The following is a 22,354-nucleotide window of genomic DNA, read 5'->3' on the forward strand; positions in this document are numbered from 1 at the left end:
GGATATATGATTAAACTACTACTGCCTAAACCACGAATTCCTTAACCACGAAGGTTATACAACGAGTAATTCCAAACCACTACGTTGTTATCAACGAATTCCTGAACCACGAAAATGATTTACATCACTATCTTCTGATGGCAGGTTTTTGCAGGCAACCACTTCTGATATTTCAGCACTCCTCATGTTAGTTAGTGCTTCGTCGCACCTCACCTGCGATGGCCACGTAGTGTTAGACGCGTTCTCCAGTAACTCGGCTCGGATTCCTCTCAGTTGGGGGAGGCAGAGAAAAGCCACAGTGAGTACTCTCTCACCACTGACACCTTAAATTGCCTTTCACTTCAAGCCCTCCAGTACAGCAGGTGGTCAAGTCTCTTTTCCCTCCCTTTCGGTGACAGGACCCAGTGTAAAGTGAGGCAGGCTGCCCTCAGCGGCCCCGTAATCTCACGGTGCAACCCTGCCCCAGTCTCAGTTTTCTCCCCTGGGCAACACTGCTTCAAAGCAGTGCTGATGTTCCTGTACGATAGATGGTGCTTATTACGAGATCCCAGTGCCAGAGCAGCAAGATAGCATATCCACCATATTTGCCTGTCAGCCACACCCCCCGGGTTACTTCCTTCTTTCAGTGTCCTTTTCTCTCTTTGGAATTGAATAGTGCAGTTCGGAGGAGGATATGCGTTTCCAATGGCCTGGGAGGATAGGTGCGTCTTTTGACATATTCTGAATTTCAGCTGGCTATTTCGTGTCTCGGATGCATCGCTAATCACTTCCATTTATAGAAGCCCCCTACATAGAGTGATCTATCAAACTGGCTAGGTCGACAATAGGAACCTGTGTAGAGGCTACTTGCAGGCAGGCAATAAAAAGTTTAGCAAGTTTGTTCATTGAACGGCCATAAATCTAGAAAGGTTTTTCATTGTAATTACAAGAGCGACATCTATTGGCCAGTCACGAGGTCGGTATTTTCGTGGTTTAGGAAAGTCGTGGTTCATGTGAGTCGTTGTTAAGGATGTCGTGGTTAACAGATTGGACGTTGTTTAGGAATCGTTGTTCAGGTCAGTCGTTTTTCAAGATTCGTTATTAAGGCTGTTTCCCGTTTAAAAGATAATTAGATCCTATTTTCAACCTGGACAATAACTAATGAATGGTTTTTACACTGATGAATTATCGCTAAGGAGATTTGGTGTGGATATTCACAAGTCCTATCTTTAGTTAATAATACATGTAACCAGAAATAAAACAAGACTTGATATGTAGTTTGTTCTGCAACTAAACTATTGATTAATGGCATGAATAAGTAATAATTCTTAGCATTGCAGGATTGTTGTTGAGATATATCCATGGAGTATTACATGTGGTATGATGAGCTGTAAAGACAAACATAAATGAAAGTACCCTTAAGAAGAAAAGATAAACTTTTCTACTTTTATAAAATTACGGTGTAGTGTCATTTTTGAGTGGATGGATGCTGGGTTTCTGGAGGGTGTGATGCAAGCATAACACTTTTGCCTTTGGGGTTAGACCTTCCTACTTGAGCCAAGCTATCCTATGTGATCTGGTGTCCCCAGGTCCAACAAGGGGCCACCCAGAAATAGTCCTGTTCGCCACACACCAAAATGCAAAATGCCCAAGCTTTGCATCCAGGTATCCACACCCATTGTCCAAAGACAATGTGCTTACTCTTTTCTGCCTCTCCCGCTCATTCCGCTAGCGTTCAGAAGCTCATGCAGCATTCCCTCAAAATGATCCTGATTGCTCCCACATGGCCCCTCAGCCATGATACACAACCCTCTTGGAACTATCAGTAGTTCCTCATCAAAAGCTACGCCTCTCATCCAAGCTTCTCACTCAGAACCATAGAGAGATAAGACATCCAGATCCCAGTCAACTCAACCTTGCGATCTGGCACCTGAAATCTTAGAGTTTGGCTACCTCAGTCTTCCACCAGACTGCATGAACATTATTAAAGAGGCTAGACGTCCTACCACTAGAGCTTGCAATGCCGCAAAGTGCAAAAGATTTGTAATTTACTGTACAAACAACCAAATCAACCCACTAGATGCTTCTATTCCATACATCATACCTTTTGCGTCAACAACAATGTAACCTCGCGTATACATCCATTAGACTACATCTCGCTGCCATAGCAGCCTATCTCCAAAACAGACAACACTTGTCTTTGTTTAGAGTACCAGCTATCAAACCTTTTATGGAAAGACTTAAAAGAATAATTCCACCTAGAGTTCACCCGCTCCAGTATGGAACTTAAATATGGTACTCACCAGATTCTTGGGTCCCCCATTTGAACCTATGCATAAATGCGAATTACAATTTCTCCCCTGGAAAGGGGCTTTTCCGGTTGCCATCACCACTCTCAGAAGAGTCAGTGAACTCCAGGCATTAACCATACAAGAACCATTTCTACAAATTCACCATAACAAAGTGGTTCTTAGGCCAAACCAAAATTTCTACCTAAAGTCGTGTCTGCTTTCCACCTTAACCAGTCTGTAGAACTTCCAGTGTTTTTCCCTCGACCACACTCAGTAGCAGAACAAGTTCTTCACACGCTAGATGTGAAAAGAGTGATACTTTACTACATTGAAAGAACAAAATCATTTAGAAAAACTAAACAACTTTTTGTTGCTTTCTCCCCACCTCATAAGGGCAATCCTATCTCAAAAACAGAGATTGTAAGGTGGATTGTTAAATGCATCCAAATATGCAATGCTAAAGCCAAACTCACATTAACCATTCCCCTTAGAGCCCACTCCACATGTAAACTAGGGCCATCTATGGCTTTATTAGGGAACATTCCCCCAGATGACATCTGCAAAACAGCAACTTGGTCTACACCACACACCTTCACAAAACACTATTGTGTAGACGTGCAGGCAAAACAACAAGCTAGTGTGGGCCAGGCTGTATTAAGAACACTTTTGCAAACCACTCCAACAGATATAGGTAGCCACAGCTAAAGAGGTAACTGCTGTATAGTCTATGCACAAGTATATGATGTACAACTCATATGCCTCGAACGTAAAATGCTACTTACCAGTATGTATCTGTTCTAGGCATGTAGAGCTGTAGATTGGTATAGGCCCACCCTCCTCCCCGGATACCTCTATCTGTTCCACTATTATCTCACTTAGGTTCATTACACACGGACATCCTTTTCTATTTCTTGCTAACTCCATCACAACCCTCCATGGCAAAACAATCTGGAAATGGTGTCTATGCCCATGCACCCTATCGTCCTAAGGAGTAGTCCCCTACCTCGTGACCACAAAGACTTCTTCCAAGACAAAACGACCGAGCCTAACACCAGATGGCGATCTATGCACGATTATACAAATCTACAGATCTACATGTCAAGAGCAGATGCATACTGGTAAGTAGCATTTTCCTTTCAATTCTTCTATTAGATGTGGTCTTGATGCAGCTGACTGTAGCGAAAGAAGTTAACACCAGCATTCGCTTACGTCGACATGCCTGGCTTAAGATTTCAGGTTTTAAACCAGAAGTCCAGCAGTTTATTTTAAATACTCCCGTTGACATGTAAAACATTTTCGCACCTCAGGTTGATGAAGCTTTAGAAAATATATATTTTCTTAAACACTGACGTGGCGAAATCCATGGGAGCACTTTAGTTTCCATCAAGCAGAGGCTCCTTTCTCTCCTCATTTTATAGAGGAGTCTAACACTTTTCCTCAATAGGCTTCTATTGAGGAAGGTAGGGGTAGGAGCAACCCAATGCGTAGGGGTAAGAGCACCCCACTGCACAACTCCCCTTCCCGCAATAAGCAGTAACTTACCTACACTCTCCTCCAATCATATAACACCTGTCAGGGGAAGCCTTCAACAATTTCTCCCCATTATGCAATCTCTAACCTCAGACAATTTGGTGTTAGACTTTATCCGTCATGGTTATTGCCTGGAACTCACCAGCAATACACCCAATATTCCACCTCACACTTACAAACTCTTGCCAGAGCGTCTGCAGCTCGTCAAAAAAGATGTAAAAGATCCTTTAACACAAAGAGCCAATAGAATCAGTTCCGTTACAGTACCAAGGTTCATGGTGTGTACTCTGTACTTTCTGATCCCCAAAAAGGACGGCTCCTTAATACCAATTCTGGATCTAGGGACATTAAATCTGTACATACTTTCAGAACATTTCCACATGATCCCGCTTCAACAGGTGCTTCCACTGTTCCATCCAGACGATTTTATGTCCATACTAGATTTAAGATGCGTACTTTCACATTCCAGTTCACCCAGCGCATCCCAAATATCTCAGATTTGTGATAGCAGGAAAACAGTATCAATTCAAAGTACTCCAGTTCGGAGTAATCACTGCTCCCAGAGTATTAACAAAATGTCTAGCAGCAGTGTCAGCACATCTCGGAAGACAACAGTCATGTCTTCCCATACCTAGACGTCTCGCTCATCAAAGCCAGCACACACCAAAAGTGTTTACAACACACAAAGACTACATTAGACCTACTACACCAATTGGATTTCACAGTCATTGAGCATAAGTCTCATCTTCAGGCTTCACAAATGCAGTCCTATCTGGTAGCGACTAAACACTTGCACAGCTCTAGCCTCTCTCAATGCAGCCGGAATTCGAAACATTCAAACTTCGCTACTACAGTTTCAGGCCAACCAGTACGTAGCAGTCAGCACTTTCATGCAACTGTTAGGAATGATGGCACCATGCATTACAATAGTGCCTCATGTAAGATTACACATGCATCCTCAACAAGAGTGCTTAGCACATCAGTGGAACCAGTCTCTGGGTCAATTAACAGATCTAGTGTTGGTAGACAGCTGCACCCATCGCTCTCTGCAATGGTGGAACACAGAAAACTTGTCAAAAGGGCTGGCCTTCATAGACTCTATTACACATATCGTGCTAAAAGCAGACGCATCTCTCACAGGTTGGGGTGCCCTTCTTCACAACTTGACAATTCAAGGTCCATGGGACAACCAGTTCAAAACTCTTCACATCACCTATTTAGAGCTTCTAGCTGTGTATCTCGCACTGAAAGCTTTTCAATCTCACCTCATAGGGAAAGTTGTCCTAGTCCGCACAGACAATGACAGCCATGTACTATGAACAAAAATAGGTGGGGCACATTCTCTGCAACTGTCACGCCTCTCTCAGAGCATTTGGCGTTGGGCAATTAATCACAGAGTTCATCTTCTGGCAGAGCACCTCCGAGGAGTGAACAATTAGATTGCCGACCTCCGCAGAAGGCGGCAACACATACCCTAGTGGGAACTTCATCTCAAAGTTCTCCTTCCATACTTTCAAGAATGGGGACTCCCACAAATAGATCTGTTCGCCACAGTGGACAACACAATATGCCCAAACTTCATCTCCAGGTTCCCACACCCTTTATCCAAAGGCAATGCCTTGTGGATGAACGGGTCAGGGATAGTTGCCTGCACTGTTCCGGCTCCCCTTCAAGTTCTGGTTCAGAAGCTCAGGCAACAATCTCTCACATTGATTATAGTGGCTCCCACTTGGGCCCGTCAACCATGGTTCGCAACACTTTTGGAACTATCAGTAGTTTCACATCAAATACTGCATCTCAATTCCAGCCTTCTCACGCAGAACCATGGAGAAGTCAGACACCCAAACCCCAAGCAACTCAATCTAGCGATTTAGCTCATGAAGTCATAGTTTGACTATCTCAACTTGCCACCAGAGTGTATGACTATTCTTAAGGAAGCAAGAAAGCCTACTACTAGAGCATGTTATGCAGCAAAATGGAAAAGATTTGTTATGTATTGTATCAACAACAATATTGATCCACTACATGCCTCTATTCAAATATCATTGGGTACCTTCTTCATTTAGAGCGTGCTGGTTTAGCCTACACTTCCATTCAATTGCATCTTGCGGCAGTAGATGCATATTTGCAAAACAGGCAACCTATATCTTTGTTCAAAGTTCCAGTAATTAAAGCCTTTATGGAGGGCCCTAAAAGAGTAATACCACCCAGGGTGCCTACTGTACCAGTTTGGAATCTGAACTTACCCGGCTCATCCCAGAGAGCCTCTGCTCTCCACCGAGTGGTACAGAAACATATCTGTGTGTGGCAGGCTGCCTAAATCCAGTCTGTGTTCACATCAGGATCGGTAGGTTTTCATGAGGCACCTCTGAATACATGTTACAATAAATCCCACACTGGCATCAATGAGTGTTTATTGTGAGGAGTAGTTTAGTGAAGCCATCATGGTGCTGTGGAATGGGGGCGTGGCCAGCAGCCGAGCATGAAAGACGTGAGCTGAGCTAGCTCCGTCTAAAAACCCCTAAATATTAGCAAATTATCCTGCATATCTGGTGTGCAACCACTTCCCTCCCACGATATTGTCGAGGAACGGCTCTGATTGCGCCAGGAAGTATTTCCAAGTGCCGAGCTTCCACCACCGAGAATATTGCCGCGGAACGGCGGCGGGGCCTAGCGGAGAAGGGAAAGCCGCGGCCCACAGTACTGCTGCATGCGGACCGGAAGTGGCACTGGCCTGGGTGCGACGGAGGCCCACAGTCCGAGGCTGCGATTACTTCCGAGACCTGCAACCGGAACGCTGAGGGGCCTCCCGCGGTCGTCTTCTGCGGTGGGCGGCTCGGCTGGAGTGACGGGGATGGCCGCGGCCTGCGCTTGAGGCTCTGCCGATCGCCGTTGCTGCTACGAGAGGCACCCCGGGGGCGCCGGCGCCACATCGGGACCGGAGGGCAGGAGGCGCTTGAAGAGGGCGGCGACTACACCTACGCTGCCGAGTGCAGCGACCCTGAAGGTGAGAGGGGACCAGACCGCCAGACTGCCACAACCACACGGGAAGACACAGGCGACCCCGTGCGAACACAGGGGCGAGATTGGTGGGCGAGTGTGATCCCCGGCCCGCAGTGCAGGCGCGGCCAGCCTGGAGGGAGGAACAACGCCAGCTAAAACAAAGGTGCGCAAGCCAGAGATCCGGACTCCGGGTTTGCCCACGGTCACCGCATTGGGATGTCCCGCGGCCGCACCGAGGGGTATGGACTTGTCTGAAAACTCCGCAGATAGACCACACACGCATTGGGTGACCCGTATCGCAGGAAACAACACAGCGGGACACTGAGCACGGGCCCTACCCTCATCGGGCGTACAGCAGCAACGTGGGGACGTCTCCATAGGAAGACACTCCAGCAGCGGCCCTGATATCCGGACGGGCACAAACCCACCAGCTTTACAAGGATGCCTGGTGCAACGAGGATACCCTGCACGGCGAACTGTGGGAGGCGCCCCCTGCACACACGTTGCGGTTACCCTACTGGAACATACCTAAGCGATATAGGCCAGCGCGATTGGTGTGGATCACCTACCGTAGGAGCGTGATCGTGCTGGACTGACGTAGTGCACTTCACAATACCAACCTGTAGAGTGAGTTGCCACGAAGGAAGATGGGGCGGAACAGACTTCGACAGCCAGACCCAGTGACACGCAATGGGGCGCAATCCTCTGGATCGGAAGACCCTCTGGCCTCCTCAAATGATGACATAATCCCCCCAACCGGCGTAAACACACAGGAGGCCAAGCTAGACCTTATCCTGACAGAAATTCGGGCCTCAAGGGAAGCCCTTGAAACACGAATGGACACGATGTCAACAGGGCTATCGCTTCTGAAGGATGATCACAAGAAACTGGCTGAGAAAGTGTCCGAACACAAACTCGCCCTTGATGACTTGATACCACAACAGACGGCTCATTCCACGCGCCTTGAGGACCTAGAGAAGCAGATTCGGGGACTACGAGACAGAGTGGACGATGCTGAAGGGCGCTCACGCCGAAACAACATTCGCGTTTTAGGAATTCCTGATCGGAGTGAAGGGACGAACCCGACCCGCTTTGTGGAGGACTGGCTGAAAACAATCGTGGACCAAGCGGACCTCACACAGATGTATAGTGTTGAAAGGGCGCACAGGGTGCCCCCCAAACCACCAAGGCCAGGAGCCCCGCCTCGCCCACTGATAGCACGCCTCCTACATTTCAAAGACAGGGACGCAGTACTGAAGGCGGCGAGGGAGAACGGCCCACTGAAATATGAGAACCAAACGGTATCCATATACCCAGACTTCACCCAGGCCGTACAAAAAGCTAGGGCATCTTTCTGGGGAGTAAAACGCGCCCTGAGAGACCGTAATATGAAATATGCACTTTTCTTCCCTGCACGCCTGAAGATTATCCATAATCGTAAGACTTATTTCTTTGATACCCCTGAGGAGGCCTCCGAGTGGATGGAAGTAACACTCACACCGCCCCAGTCCCAAAGGACTCGCCCGGAATCGTTACAGGTCCGCATGACCGGTGATCAGGACATGACCCAGGACCGCCCGCGGACCCCAGAGAAGGAGGTCCTTCAGTCTGATGGTCTGGAAGTGTCAGAAGGAGGGAATCCTATAGAATTAGCGCTGTTGACAACTAATGCTCTGGCAGAACATGATGCAAACACCGACACAGCGTCAAATAGCCCCACCAGCTCTCGAACGGCGGCATCAGATACAGACGTCAGCCTGCATTTGTTCCCACGCATTACAGCGCAGATGGCGGCAGACATGTGAGCGCTGGTGCGGCAGATACAATTTGGTAACGTATTGCATATACTTAATGGCAGAGCGGAGGGAGGGACAAGGACCCACAGACCCTGCTGTTAATAGGGTGTTAAACAACCGAGACTATTGATACATATCTACTGAGAACGTTCGACTGAGCTCACCCCCCCCAGGCTCAGACACGATTGCTTTCTGTTCATACCCCTGTTGGGTACTATGGTTTGGTCCTCCACGGTTCTGGGAGGGGGACCTTAAGGTTGGGGAAATGCAAGCACACAATGCACTAATAATGTACATCATATTGACAGTTTCAATGCCGAAAGGAGCAATGTCCCATGATGAGACTGTTCGATACCATGCTGTCTTCTAACAATTACAGGGTCTGCACTTGGAATGTGAGGGGCATGGGTTCGGTGCATAAAAGGCACAGAGTATTGGCCCAACTTAATAGGCGACAAATACATATAGCGTACCTCCAAGAGACGCACCTGAATGAGGCAGAAGGCGCTAAGTTGTCACGGAAATGGAAAGGCCAACTTTATGCCACAACCTACTCGGTGTTCTCCAGGGGGGCGGCAATATGGATTAGAAACACGGTCCCATTCAAACCGATAGATACAAGAGCAGACAGGGAGGGTCGATATGTGTTCACACGGGGGATACTAAATGGCACATGCGTAGTGTTGGGTAGTATATATTCTCCCAACTCGGACCAATCACGGTTTTTCGAGGAAGTTAGCAGAGTATTATCGGACTGGACAGCACAGGAATGGCTTATGGGAGGAGATTGCAATGCAGTGTTAGACCTTACACTTGACAGATCACATCCACCACTACACTTGACAGAAAGTAGGAAGCAGGCCGTAGCGTTAGCACAATGGGCGAATAGCTGGGACCTAGATGATGCTTGGAGGGCACTGAACGCGACTAATAGGGAATATACGTTTTACTCCCCGCCCCATAAGCTGCATACCAGAATTGACCGCATATTCTGTTCCAGGTCCCTATCGGCATCAGTGATCTCTGTACTACACATGGGGAAGACACTGTCGGACCACAACCCAGTAGAACTGTTCTTGCAATGGGGGAGATTGCCCACTCCAATACCTACGTGGCGGCTGTCCCCGGGTTTATTAGAAGATCCAGTTTTCAGGGCTACACTATTGAACGCAAGCACAAAATACTTTGATGAAAACGAAAACACGGCCAGTTCCAGGCAAATTGAATGGGATGCCTTTAAAGCGACTATACGTGGGGTGGCAATGGGTACTAAGGTGGGAGTTCGGCACCTGGTTCTGGACAGGCTACGGGTAGTGGAGGACAGTCTGGGGATGTTGGAGAATGAGGCAGCAGGTACTGATGGTACTCTCACACAGCTACAGGAGGCCCACATACAACATGCGGAACTATTGGAAGAATTAAGGATAGTGGACTTTAGGGAATACACCAACAGGCAACACACGCAGGCTGACAGAGCAGGCGCGCTTTTAGCACGCTTAACGCGCAACACCCCGGACAGCGCTCCCATAATGGAACTGACGGCTGGATCCGGAGAGATAGTGCGGACCCAGCTAGAGATCAATGCCGCATTCCAGCATTATTATTCTGCTTTATATGGCCCACACGCACCGCTCTCGGATCGAGACTTCTAATCATTCCTTTCTGACGCACGCGCCCCACATCTGACCACTGCTCAAAGTGCGGATCTCTCGAAACCCATCACGATAGCGGAAATTAGACAGGCCATTAAGGCATTGCCAAGGAACAAGGCACCTGGGACAGACGGCCTCCTGGCAGACTTCTATTTGGCATATATCGATCTACTGGCCCCCCGTCTGTACACACTATACGGGGAAGCACTGGCAAACGGTGCTCTACCGGACACGACACTACAGGCGCTGATAGTGTCATTACTGAAACCGGGAAGGGACGCTTTGCAATTGGAGAACTACAGGCCCTTGTCTCTGTTAAATACGGATTCAAAAATACTTAGCAAGATCTTAGCGACCCGACTCTCGCATTATATTCCAGATATGATTCACTCTGACCAGTGCGGTTTTGTGCCGGGCAGAAGCACTGCCTTAAATCTAAGAAGGTTAAGTCAACTGATGGCTCACGATGCTGTGGGGACGGAGTCTGAGGGGTGTATATCCCTGGACCTTAGACAGGCCTTTGACTCCCTTAGATGGGACTATATGGTTGCGGTGATGAGAAAATTTGGGATTCCCCCGGAATTCATAAAGTGGGTGACTCTACTTTATCACAGGCCCACGGCGTGAGTACGGACCAACAAGTGTATCTCTGCCCAGTTTGAGATAGCGAAGGGTACACGACAGGGCTGCCCGTTATCACCCCAGCTTTTTATAATTGCCCTAGAGCCCTTGATGATAAAGGTGCGAACACTGGCGGCCGCGAAAGGGATCGCCAGACTTAACACCCACCATATCATTTCAGCGTATGCAGATGATATTTTGTTGTTCCTAAACGATGTCACAGGTTCGCTGCAACCACTAGCGGAGATCTTTAACGACTTTCATGGACTGTCGGGCCTCATGATCAACGAGGCAAAATCCTATGGGTTTCATTTTCGCAGGACAACGGAGGAATCGCATATACACTTTCCGCCTTACCGATTTCAAATGGCGTCCACGTCTTTCAAATACCTAGGCATTCACATATACAGACAAGCGCGAGACCTCTTGGACGGCAACCTCGGTAGGGCCCTAAATGCATTAAAGTCACAGGTACAATTCTGGACTACCTTACCCCTGTCGGTGGCAGGCAGAGTGGCGATCTCTAAGATGGTGGTACTGCCAAGGCTGATATATTTCTTCACAAACTTGCCGATTCTAGTACCCATGTCCTTTTACAAAACCCTAAACACGCTATTGACGGAATTGATATGGGGCACGGGCAGAAGACGCGTAAGCTTAGCCAAATTACAGCTTCCTGCGGACAGGGGTGGGATGGGAGTACCGGACCTGATTGCGTATGGATATGCTTGCCAGCTTCAATGGCTGGCGTACTGGCTGGCGGGACGTAATCTACAAGAATTGAACATGACGGAAGCGGACAGAAATAGGGGATATATTCACCGATTGCTGCTCCCGAAAGCCAAGGTGCCGGAATCGGCCTCGCCTCTGCTTCAATTAGCGATAAAACAATGGAGGAAGGCGGTCAAATACACGAACAAACTATCAACGTACGCACCCACGATACCGCTGCTGGGGATTCCCTTAGGGAATGGGACATTAACAGAACGCAAACTGCGACCCTGGCATGATGCAGGCGTCCACGATATAGGAGATTTTTTCTCGGAGGGCCGTCTTTTGACAAATGCAGAATTCACCCGTTTACACCAGACACCGCGGGAGTTGTACATACAACACGCGTAGGTCGTTTATTACGTAACCACCCACTGGGCTAGGACCGGGGTGGAACCGGACACGAATACACTAATCACTATGCAGTATCTTATGGGGTCGGGTGGCCACCTAACGAAATGGCTGACCAATGGTATCAGAACCAACAAAGCTGTTTCATTACAACCCCTCCGACTGCGCTGGGAGGGTGATGCAGGGAGGAGTATTAGCGACAAGGAGTGGGAACACATTCTGAAACTGCCGAAAAAAGTTTCACGCAATCCTAAGTTCAAATGTATCCAACTGATGATTGTCCACAGAGCTTACTTAACCCCTCACAGAATACACGCAATGTTCCCTGACGCATCGGGTTCCTGCCCCAGATGTAATCAGGATAATGCCGACCTGATACATATGTTTTGGGACTGTCCCAAATTGGGGTACTATTGGGTAACGATTCACCGACTCCTTACGGAACTAGCACCTGGTAGGCCCTACACGTCCTCTCTGTATGGAATGCTGGGGTTAGGTCACAAGGAGAGGAGGAGGAGTGTGGCTACTAGATTTGTGGATTTAGCGCTATTACTGGCAAAAAGGTTAATAGCAATGAAATGGAAATCGGCCAGACCACCGGATATAGAGACATGGAGTGGGGAGGTGCTGAAATGGGGTAAGGCGGAAGGACTGGAGCTACATAGGGATGAACACAGGGGACTACGAAAGAATCCCATTTCACTAGAATGGAACACGATACTACTGGAATTCGAAGAGGGACTTAAGGCGCGAGATGAAGAGGTATCTGCCTGGTAAACCATACCCGAAGGAGTCGCATTACAGCATAACACGTAGCGACCGACACACATGACAGCACTCACATCGGTGTGCGGAACAAATACACAATGTTAGAGGTGCAGACCTTGATAGCAAAACATAGCGAATGCATGTTGAAGTAGGAGACAGAGTGGAACATTGGGAAATTACACTGAACGGGAGTAATGAGACATTGCCATTTGACGGTCTTTTGCATGAAGTGTGGTGCTGCAGAGGGTGGGAGGGGGGAGTTGCATTCACAGGAAAATGGGAAATAGAAACGTTATTTCTATGTTGTAATTGACATCATACTCGTGACAAGTTAATATTGTCTTGAAATTTGATATGTGCGTTGATGTAACTGCTGAACCAATAAAAATATTTTCAAAAATTTTTTTTTTTAAAATGGTGCTGTGGAACTAGAGTTGTCGAGCTTCCAGCCCATGCACTCCCTGTGGCTTCTCTGTCACTAACAAAATTAAGGAATAGACCCCAATATTGTAGGGGAATATCTGTTCATGCAGATATTACCACAACTGGAATATAGTGCACCCTGCCTTAATGCCGTTAAGGGCTGCTAGAGGGGGATGACTTGCCCAGCTCTTACGCCGTGCTAGTTAGCATGGCACATAGGTAGTGTGCCATATCAACTTTGTCATTTTGTATGCAGCAGGCCATGCATGCTGCAGTGACAGTCTGCATGGCCTAGGTGAGGGGTCCCAAGGGGATCCTCTTCAGTCTCAATGCCTTTGGTACCCAGGTATCTTTTACTACGGACTTACAGGGGGCCTGAAGGGCCAATTGAGGAATCGTTTTTAGTGAAGAATCACTGGAACCCAGGACCTGATTGGCAGAGACCCTGTGTACTACAATCAAAACCAAATCAATGTCCAGGCCAAAAGTGCGGGCTAAACAAGTCAAAAGAGTCACTTTCTCACACGCTGTTCTGTCAATTACTGACATTTTCATTCTATTGAAACTCCATACGAATGGACAGATGTTACATGAGCTTCTGTTTTAAGAAAAGCCTTCTTCTGAATCTGAGGACATGTCTACAGTTTTTTGACAGTGATATCTGAACCTTTATTCTATAATTCTCTCCTATAGATGCGGTTCTTACTAAGGTTGTTTTGTTTCAATACTTTGCTGCTAAGTCAGATACCTTTGCTGGCTGCATGGAAGGAAAAATTTATTGCATTTCAGGAGTATACACAAAATCCTAATCTGATGGTGTTAGTAGTGCTCGTTGTAGTAACAAGCAGTGTTTACCAGTAAAGCTGCACTATGAAGCATACACTGAGCTAAAACAATCAATATCCATAACCGACGGCTGAGATTCGATAACTACGTTTCATCAGTGCTACTTAATTTGCACTACAGAGTATGCCAGAAGTATCACTTTTTGTGCTTTTACAGCAAGATGAATTAAGATGTTAATAATCTGTTCATGCTAGAGAATGAAGGGGAAATATGATGTGTGCGTGTGTGATTGTGAATGGTTCTCTTGTGCTATCAGCCTCACTTCGAATTTTGTTTCACCCATCAGCCTAGTGTTATTGTGAATGAAATAAAAAGTAACAAATGCTAATATCCTCTTGTTTAAATTGCGTTCTTTAGTAGTTTCAGCATTCAGAGTATTTTGCAAGCAGTCTTAAAGATAAGTGCCTATTTATTTTTCTTTATGTACTAGATGGTATAAAAATGCATATTTTTATTTGTAGAAAAATATTTTGATATGAAAAAGACCCAATGCAAAGAAGCATTAGATATCTACAAAAAGTTCCTCGCCAGGATGACTAAATTATCGGAATTTCTCAAAGTTGCAGAGGTAAGATTTATCCTGACAACAGAGGGGCTTTATTTAGCTAACCGCACTGGTACAGCAGCATGTGTTCTGCATGACTACTCCACTTGTTTTGCTTCACCAAAAACTCAAGTCTATATGTGCCATTGCTGTGAATAATTCATCTTATAATGTACATTATGGCCAAAAAAAGTTCATGGTAAAGTACTGCAGTCAATATAGAAAACATTTTGTGTTTTCTTCCATTCATAATTTTTAATTTATTCTTGAGTAAAAGATTTGCAGGTTATTGCTAATTAAAATTAAGTGATCTTGTTTGTAAAAGACAGATCCCAGCTGTTGTTTGTGATGTGAATATTTGTTTTCTGTATTATTTGCATGAAAATATTCACACATTTATTGGTTTCGTGATAGCACATCATAATTGTGCCTTTAAATTTGTAGCTTTAGATTTGCAAATGCAACTGTACCAGTTCAGAAAGTTAGTAATGTCCCTTTTAATACACGAGCTTGCATGTAAGCATTCAGCCATCACTATTCTCTTATTCCATTGCCACTGCATGTAGTAATGTGCACTTCTTTTCCTTTTTTGTGAACTCAGCAAGTTGGAATTGATCAGGGTGACATTCCAGATCTTACTCAGGTCAGTGTACATTTCACATTAATTTTACCCAGTTTTTTTATTTATTCCCCTTGTGTTTTTAATAGTTGATGTGTAGTAACCATATTCATTCTGAGAATCATTCTCTTCCATATATTTTTATATGGAACACATTTCCATGAACTTGTGTACTGAAGTTGTATTTAGCCTATTCTAGTGGATAGAACACTAGTCTAATTAGGTCATCCTTTAAGTGAGGTTCCAGAGTGGCAAAACTGCCTATTTTGGAGATGAAAACCCAAGATGCTCTATGTAGGATATTAAAATGTGCTGTTTTTTTCTTCAGTCCATAATTCAGTCGGGGTCAATATCTGAAGAATTGAGATTGAGCGGACCTCAAAGCTAGTTGGAAAACTTTTTTACACCTACCACTTTAATGGATGATACATGTCTGTTCAATATGTGTTACAAAGATGGCAATAAAGATATTCACTAGTGGTCTGACAATTTGTAAATCTTTTCAGTATGTATGTCAGACCAAGCTGTTTAAATGTCCACACTAGATCAAATTAAACCCCATTTGAAGCACTACAAAGCAGAGACAATGCAAAATTGAGGCATAGCAGTAGATGAATCAATCTAATGAACAAAACAGTATCAGCCCAGTATGTTTAGGAGGATAAGGTTATTCATTCCTCAAAGACTTAAGTACTCTGCTCATGGACTCATTTTGCCAAGAGCAGTCTGTGGTTCCTTGTAGACATTCTGCAATTTCCTATTAAAAACAATCTGGCTGCTTGCATCATTAGCAGTGGGAGGCGTTTCAACCATATTCCACTTACACTAAAAGAGCTTTACCAACTTCCAGTCGAACTCCGTTTAAATTGACCTGTATTATCTATGTACTCCTTGAGTTCGGAAAACTAGCTCACACTAATTGGTTTACGTGATACCAGACTTAAGCAATCTACAATCAGTCAGTCATGCCGAAGCATGCAAATGCAAAATGTCAACATAACCATTTAAAGGAACCAGTCCAGGGCAATAAAATCCTTCACCATGTTTTCCTTATTGCTTTGTCCAATTTTTTCTTAGTCTGAAGGTGTTCGTAAAACATCTTTATAATGAGTCATTTGAATTTACTTCCATGAGAACAGTATTAAAATTAATCAAATATTTTTTTATTCTAATTATGTGAATTCGTAAGTCGTTAAGAAAGTATCTAAATACTCCGACACCAACCAAAATTAGGCTGGCTCTTAGTAGCACTTAAATTTAACCTAGCGTAAGAGGAGTAAAGTTACTTACAGTGTATAAGCCCCAGTGTGAAACTTGGAACTTCTTTTATTCAAAGTGTTGTGGGGCAAAACTGAAGATTCTTATTTAAACCATATTCTTGATGTAACTTAAAAAAAAGTATGTCTTATAAACATATTTATCTTTAGGCGCCCAGCAGTTTGCTCGAAGCTTTGGAGCAGCACTTAGCTTCGCTGGAAGGGAAAAAAACAAAGGAACTTTCTGCTGCTAGCAGGTGAGGTGCATGTAGAATCTGATAATGACTGATGCATGATGTGCTGAAGCTTAGTATTGTTATCCTATTTGAAATACAGGCTTTAGAGAATTGTTCTGTTATACTTCTTGTAGTTTGTCACTTATTCCACTAAGCCAGATAACATTGTTAATCCTTCTGTTAAAAATGTGATTGTTTTTTTAATTGAAAGAGAACATAATATACAGATCAGCTAGTCAGTATCTGAGAGAAATCAGAGAAAAACTGTGAAATTATTTAATATGCTGTTTAAGCAGGAAGATGAATTCCGTATGAACAGAGGTATGACACAGAGCAGTGGTTGGTGATGGGGAGGCCACCTCAGTCCCCCCAATCTTCTGGGGGTAGCAACCAACGTAGAAATACCGCGGTGAACTCCGAGAGTGGTGAGAACTCCTGTGAAGGAACCCTAATATTGAACTTCGGTAGCGGAGTGTCCTGTGGGCACTGTTACCCTATTGGCTAGCCGGAAAGCCCTCAGCCATGCTAACCACATGGAGAGTCAGTAGAAATCTGGGTGAAGGTGGAGGGGCAGTGTGTTGGCGGTGGGGGCCCCCACGATCTCTGCACAACGCTTGGGAAGTTACACATTCCTCTACAGTCCAGGGAACATCTCAGTTACCATTATCCATAACCATGGGCAAGGATAGAGCTGCATGTTCACACTCAGTGAGCGACAATGCTCAATATACCACTCCCCTGCCAAGCGACTCAGACTTACCTTCCAAAGGGTTGAAGATGCTGCGGAGAGCCAGTCCGAGGGTGTCTTAAAGCAGGATGGGCTGACTTATTGGCGGCAATTCATGGGTCCCACACAGCGCTCGAAAACAAGTTTCAAGCAGTATCCATCGACATTAATTTCCTGAACGTGGCGGCCAAGGTCAAGACTGCTGAGGTCAAAATCAAGGAACTGCGGTGTGGAGTTTGTCATCAAACGGCAGTTGGCCCAGATGACCACAGTTACAGGTAGATTTGGAGCGCCACGTGGAGGATGCAGAAGGTCGCTTCCACCGAAGCAATATCCGCGTGCTTGGATTTCCAGAGAAAGTGGAGGACACAGCAATAGAACAGTTACTGGAGAACTGGGTGTAGGCAACGCTGCAACCACAAGGACTTTCTCAATTTTTTGTTGTAGTGCGAGAAAGCACAGAGCCGTGGTCCCCCTGCCGCGGGCAGGCACTCCACCTAGTGCCCTAATCACTAAAATCCTCAACTATAGAGATCGGGACTGTATACTACGCGCTGTTCGAGAACAACAGGTCCCACACTTCGTAACAGTCACATTGCTATCTACCCAGACTACTCGAAGCAGGTACAGGGCCAGCGCAAATCCTTTCAAACATCGAAACAAAAACTGAGGGCCCTACACCTGCAATTTATATGTTTCTTTACCTGGTGCTAATTAAAGTTATGTTCCAAGGAAAGGCGCATATTTATGATCATCCAGCGGAGGTCTGGGACAACCTGGAGATGAGAAATATGGCGGCACATCCACGACGATGCCCCCTCAGACTGCCGAGAGTATCTATCAATGACGATGGCACGATACAGCTGCAGAACACGGAGGAGCACGGTCCTCGGTTGGATTTGTCCTCACAAGCGTCTTTCCACTGGGGTTCAAGAACAGGCTACAGATACTCAGCTGGACATAGTACCGGATACCTTGTTAATCACAGCGGCGGAGACCGGCTCGTAGTGAGATTGTGAGGACTATGACTCTTGTTTAATTTGGTCCTGGGTGAGTGAGTGTGGAGATTTATTGGGCAGTTCAGTGTGGTTAGCGTCTTTGCGACCTGGACCCACCCTGCCGCGCCGGAGACACTGGTATGTAACACTAGATGGGCGTTGCAAAGGGAGAAGGCCAAGCAAGTGAACACTTGTCCTGTGGGAATGACCTGTTACTGGTTGCTATACATAGTAACTGAACAAAGGGTACTGGATGCAATTCAAATGAGCTGGCCATGGGTGCACGGGTAGGTATCAACCGTCCCTGTTGGACGAGTAGGGATGCATTTCAGGTCCTGGCACATGCAGTGTGTGGGCATGGGTAGACCACAAGTTGAGCTATGTATGTCCGAGGGTAGGTGGGCGGGATTTGTTGTAATAGTTTTTGTTCTTCAGTTCAGGGTTTGGTTTTTAGGCAGTCTGACGCCCAGTTGAAATGTATAGATTCAGAGGGGTTTTATCATGGTGCACAGTGGGTGATGGGGGGCAGTTATAGATTCCTGACATGAAACAATTTAGAATACACTCTGTCCTTAAAAGGCATAGGATCATGTAGCATACCTCCAAGAGACGCACTTGGACGACACAGGGGCAGCCAGAATAGCGGAAAATGGCGTGGATCGGTATTCCATTCTTCATACTCCACCTATGCCAGGGGCACCCTGATATGGATCCTACGGGCCTACTGTTCTCACTGACGTATTTAGTAGCAGGCATGGGTGGGAAATACGTCTTTTCACAGGGGTCCCTGGTTGGTCAAGCACTCATGCTACTTAACACTAACTCACGAATACCGGCGACCTGGCTTTTTTTCTTAGCAATGCACGACTTGGCCATACAGGAGATAGAGACTCCATCGCTCTGGCTGGGTGACTTTAATTGTGTCCTGGACTGCAACCTAGATAGGACTCCTCCCTGGGCAAATACAAAGCCCCTCATGACAAAAGGTGCTTAGGGGGTTAAGCAGAACATCGGACTATACGAAGCAGAGTTTTTCGGAACTCCGGGAGCTCCACGTAACCCGGAGAGCGGCAAATTCCGCAAACTTCATGAGCGGAGTTTGCCATCCAGACTTGATTATAAGACATATGGGACACTCCCCCTCCCTGATCACACTCTGGTTTTTTGTGAAATATTAGGGGGCCAGCCTACGCTAGGGACCTGGAATTGGAGGATGCCTGCAGAGGTGCTGACTGATCCGGTGGGGTGGGAGTGGAGGGGGGGGGAATTGTCACAAACCATGATAGACTACTTGGACTCTAATTGGGGCTCCACGTCGACTTGAGCAACGGAGTAGGAGGCCTTAAACTGTGGTACAGGATGGCTATACGGGGTTAGCATGTGGTGTATGGAGACAATTGTGGTTGTAGATGGACATTGAGGAACTTAATTTGACTTTAATACAGGCCCAGGATTTAACTTGACCGGAATGGCAGGCAGAGGACTGGGGCGTGCGCAGGGGTATAGGTGACATCTAAGACCACCTGGACTAGTTTACACTTAAGCAGTACCGGCGCAACTGCATAGGGAGGGTAATATGGGTAAACCCCAAGCATGGATTCTTCACAGGAAACACCCACTGCCATTGATAATGCACCTAACCACTGCTGAGAATAATGTTGTGGCCAGAAGAGACTGAGTAGTGAAAGGGTTTTGGGGGCACTTGCGGGGGGTGTATGCCGCGAATCCCAACATTACACCATACCGTTACGACCTGTTTCCAGGATGAAATAAGTGAAGAGTTGGAAGCTTTGGACATAGAAATACTGTTTAACTGCTGGTGAACTGACTGGTCCCACCATATGACTACATTGGTACAAGAGGACCAGTGTGGCTTCATTCCGGGCCAAAGCATGGGTATGAATCTGAGGCGCCTAGCGCATGTGCTTAATGAGGCTGAGGAACTAGATGGGGAAATGGCACTAGTCTCCAATCACTTGGAGAAAGTGTTCGGTACGATTGATTAGGTTGATTTGTTGGAGGTTCTGAGGATCAGTCCTCAATTTTGAGTGTGGATTAGGCTACTGTACATGCACCCTATAGAGTTAACATGGGACAGAGTTGATTAGAGACATGGATGTTGGGTTGGAGGATGTGGCAGGGATGCCCGCTTTCCCCACTCCTGTTTGCCCTGGCGATAGAGCCCCTGGCAATCGGGGCACGGCGAGACCTGGGGATGCGGGCCAAACGTTTAGGGGACGTATAACATACTATTTCATTGCATGCAAATAATGGGTTGTTCTATATTTCTTTTCCCTGAGGTGGGATGCCAGTGCTCCAGCACCTCCTGGACGAATTTGGAGTGTATCGGGGCTGCAAAATTACTCTGGCCAAGTCTTTGGTGTTCTCCTTGGCTTCCCTAGTTGGGACCCCAGCGGACCGTTTCCCAGCCATGGGATTATGCTGGGAATCTGTGTCTTTATGGTATCTGGGGATTCAACTAGCCCACTCCTGTGCCCAACATTTGCAGCTTAACATGGGCAGAGTACTGGACTCCATCAAGGCCTCAGTCACCTTCTGGAATGCACTTCCTTTGTCCCTGATGGGGAGACTTGCTATCTCGAAGATGGTGCTCCTGCCCAGATGTACTCCAGAATACTCTGTGCTCTCTCCCGGCGCAAATGTTTAGACAACTGGACTCGCTCCTTATTTCCCTATTATTGGGCAGGGTGGTATTAGTGACATTACCCATGTCCTACGCAACATGCAGCACAGTCGCTGGATGAAGACCCTAGCTGGGAAACACGACTACTGGAAGTGTTGGTGGACTCAAGTTGCCTCCTTGAACTACTAATGAAGGGAGTGGGCGTCCCGAAGGATGTCCTGTACATAGTGTGGCAGACGGCCAGAGTGTGGATGTGCTTTGTTATGACAGTGTTAAAACATACACAGTTTCATAGGGAACTCCCGGTATGGATGTTGTAGCCGATTAGGCAGCTGATGACTCGTGTGTCCTTCCAGTCATGGAGAGAGGGCGGCTGTGAGCAGTTGGGGGCACTGTACCCGGATGAATCCTTTCTTATTTGAAAATGCTTGCACAGACTTTGGTCTAGGTCAGGGACAGTTCCTGCAACATGCAGGCTTAACGGCTGTAGCTAAACAGAACTGGCTGAGGAAATTGTTGACCTCTGGTCGGGTAGACACTTAGTTATGCTTCTCTACAAAGCTATGAGGACTGACGCAATAGGAGTCCCCATCCAAGCTTGCGGGGTGTAAGATCTTGATATCCCTATGAGCAATGCTGACTTGCCACACGTTTGTGAAGTAATGCGGACAGTGTCTAGTAATAACCCTGCCCCACCGGCAACTTTGTTCGGTGTCTGGCGGGATGGGAGACTCAGGAAGACGGGTGCTTTCAGATAATAAGAGTGAGCGAGTGAGAGATGAGATGTATGCACATAGGAATGAGGGATATATGGATATGTGATCGTAAAAATCGCTTGATATCCCTCATTTCCTGGACATTCTGACCCCGTCCGCCAAAAACACTACATGATGATGGGTGGTACAGGAGCCGCAAGATGATGGGCATGTGTTGAGATTGTAGGAAAGTGAGACACAAGATGCGTGTCGAAATGACCGAGTGAAACATGCAGACACTGCCCCCTAAAACCACTTAATTTCTCCTGACTTTTGACATAAAGAGCAACTGGTTATGTCAAAAAACTCGCAGACTATGATCATCGCTGAGAAGAAAAATGATGCAGACAACCAATATATACTTTGGAGAAATACGGGCCACAGATCTACAGGCCATGTATGAGAGATACGAGGTCCAGATCCAATGACAGGATCTCACTCGCATCAAAAGCCAGTGTATGGTTGAATAAAGGTGAAAAACCGACAAATATGTCATGAGAAGGGAGCATGATTACTGCAACCCAGGCTGTGGGGATAACAGAGC

General features: G+C 46.4%; 1 protein-coding gene across 8 annotated transcripts in view; it reads left to right on the plus strand.

Annotated features, from left to right (window-relative positions):
• LOC144829535 (phosphatidylinositol-binding clathrin assembly protein-like) overlaps window positions 1-22,354 on the plus strand; it is a 995,507-nt gene that overhangs the window by 221,208 nt on the left and 751,945 nt on the right. For all 8 annotated transcript variants that reach the window (XM_078688772.1, XM_078688773.1, XM_078688774.1 and 5 more), the window contains exons 7-9: window positions 14,493-14,599; window positions 15,177-15,218; window positions 16,622-16,707. In XM_078688772.1, the coding sequence (XP_078544898.1) occupies window positions 14,493-14,599; window positions 15,177-15,218; window positions 16,622-16,707 (235 nt within the window). The remainder of the gene's footprint in view (window positions 1-14,492; window positions 14,600-15,176; window positions 15,219-16,621; window positions 16,708-22,354) is intronic.

This window comes from Lissotriton helveticus, chromosome 4_1 (genome assembly GCF_964261635.1).
Source record: "Lissotriton helveticus chromosome 4_1, aLisHel1.1, whole genome shotgun sequence".
NCBI classification, from domain to species: domain Eukaryota; kingdom Metazoa; phylum Chordata; class Amphibia; order Caudata; family Salamandridae; genus Lissotriton; species Lissotriton helveticus.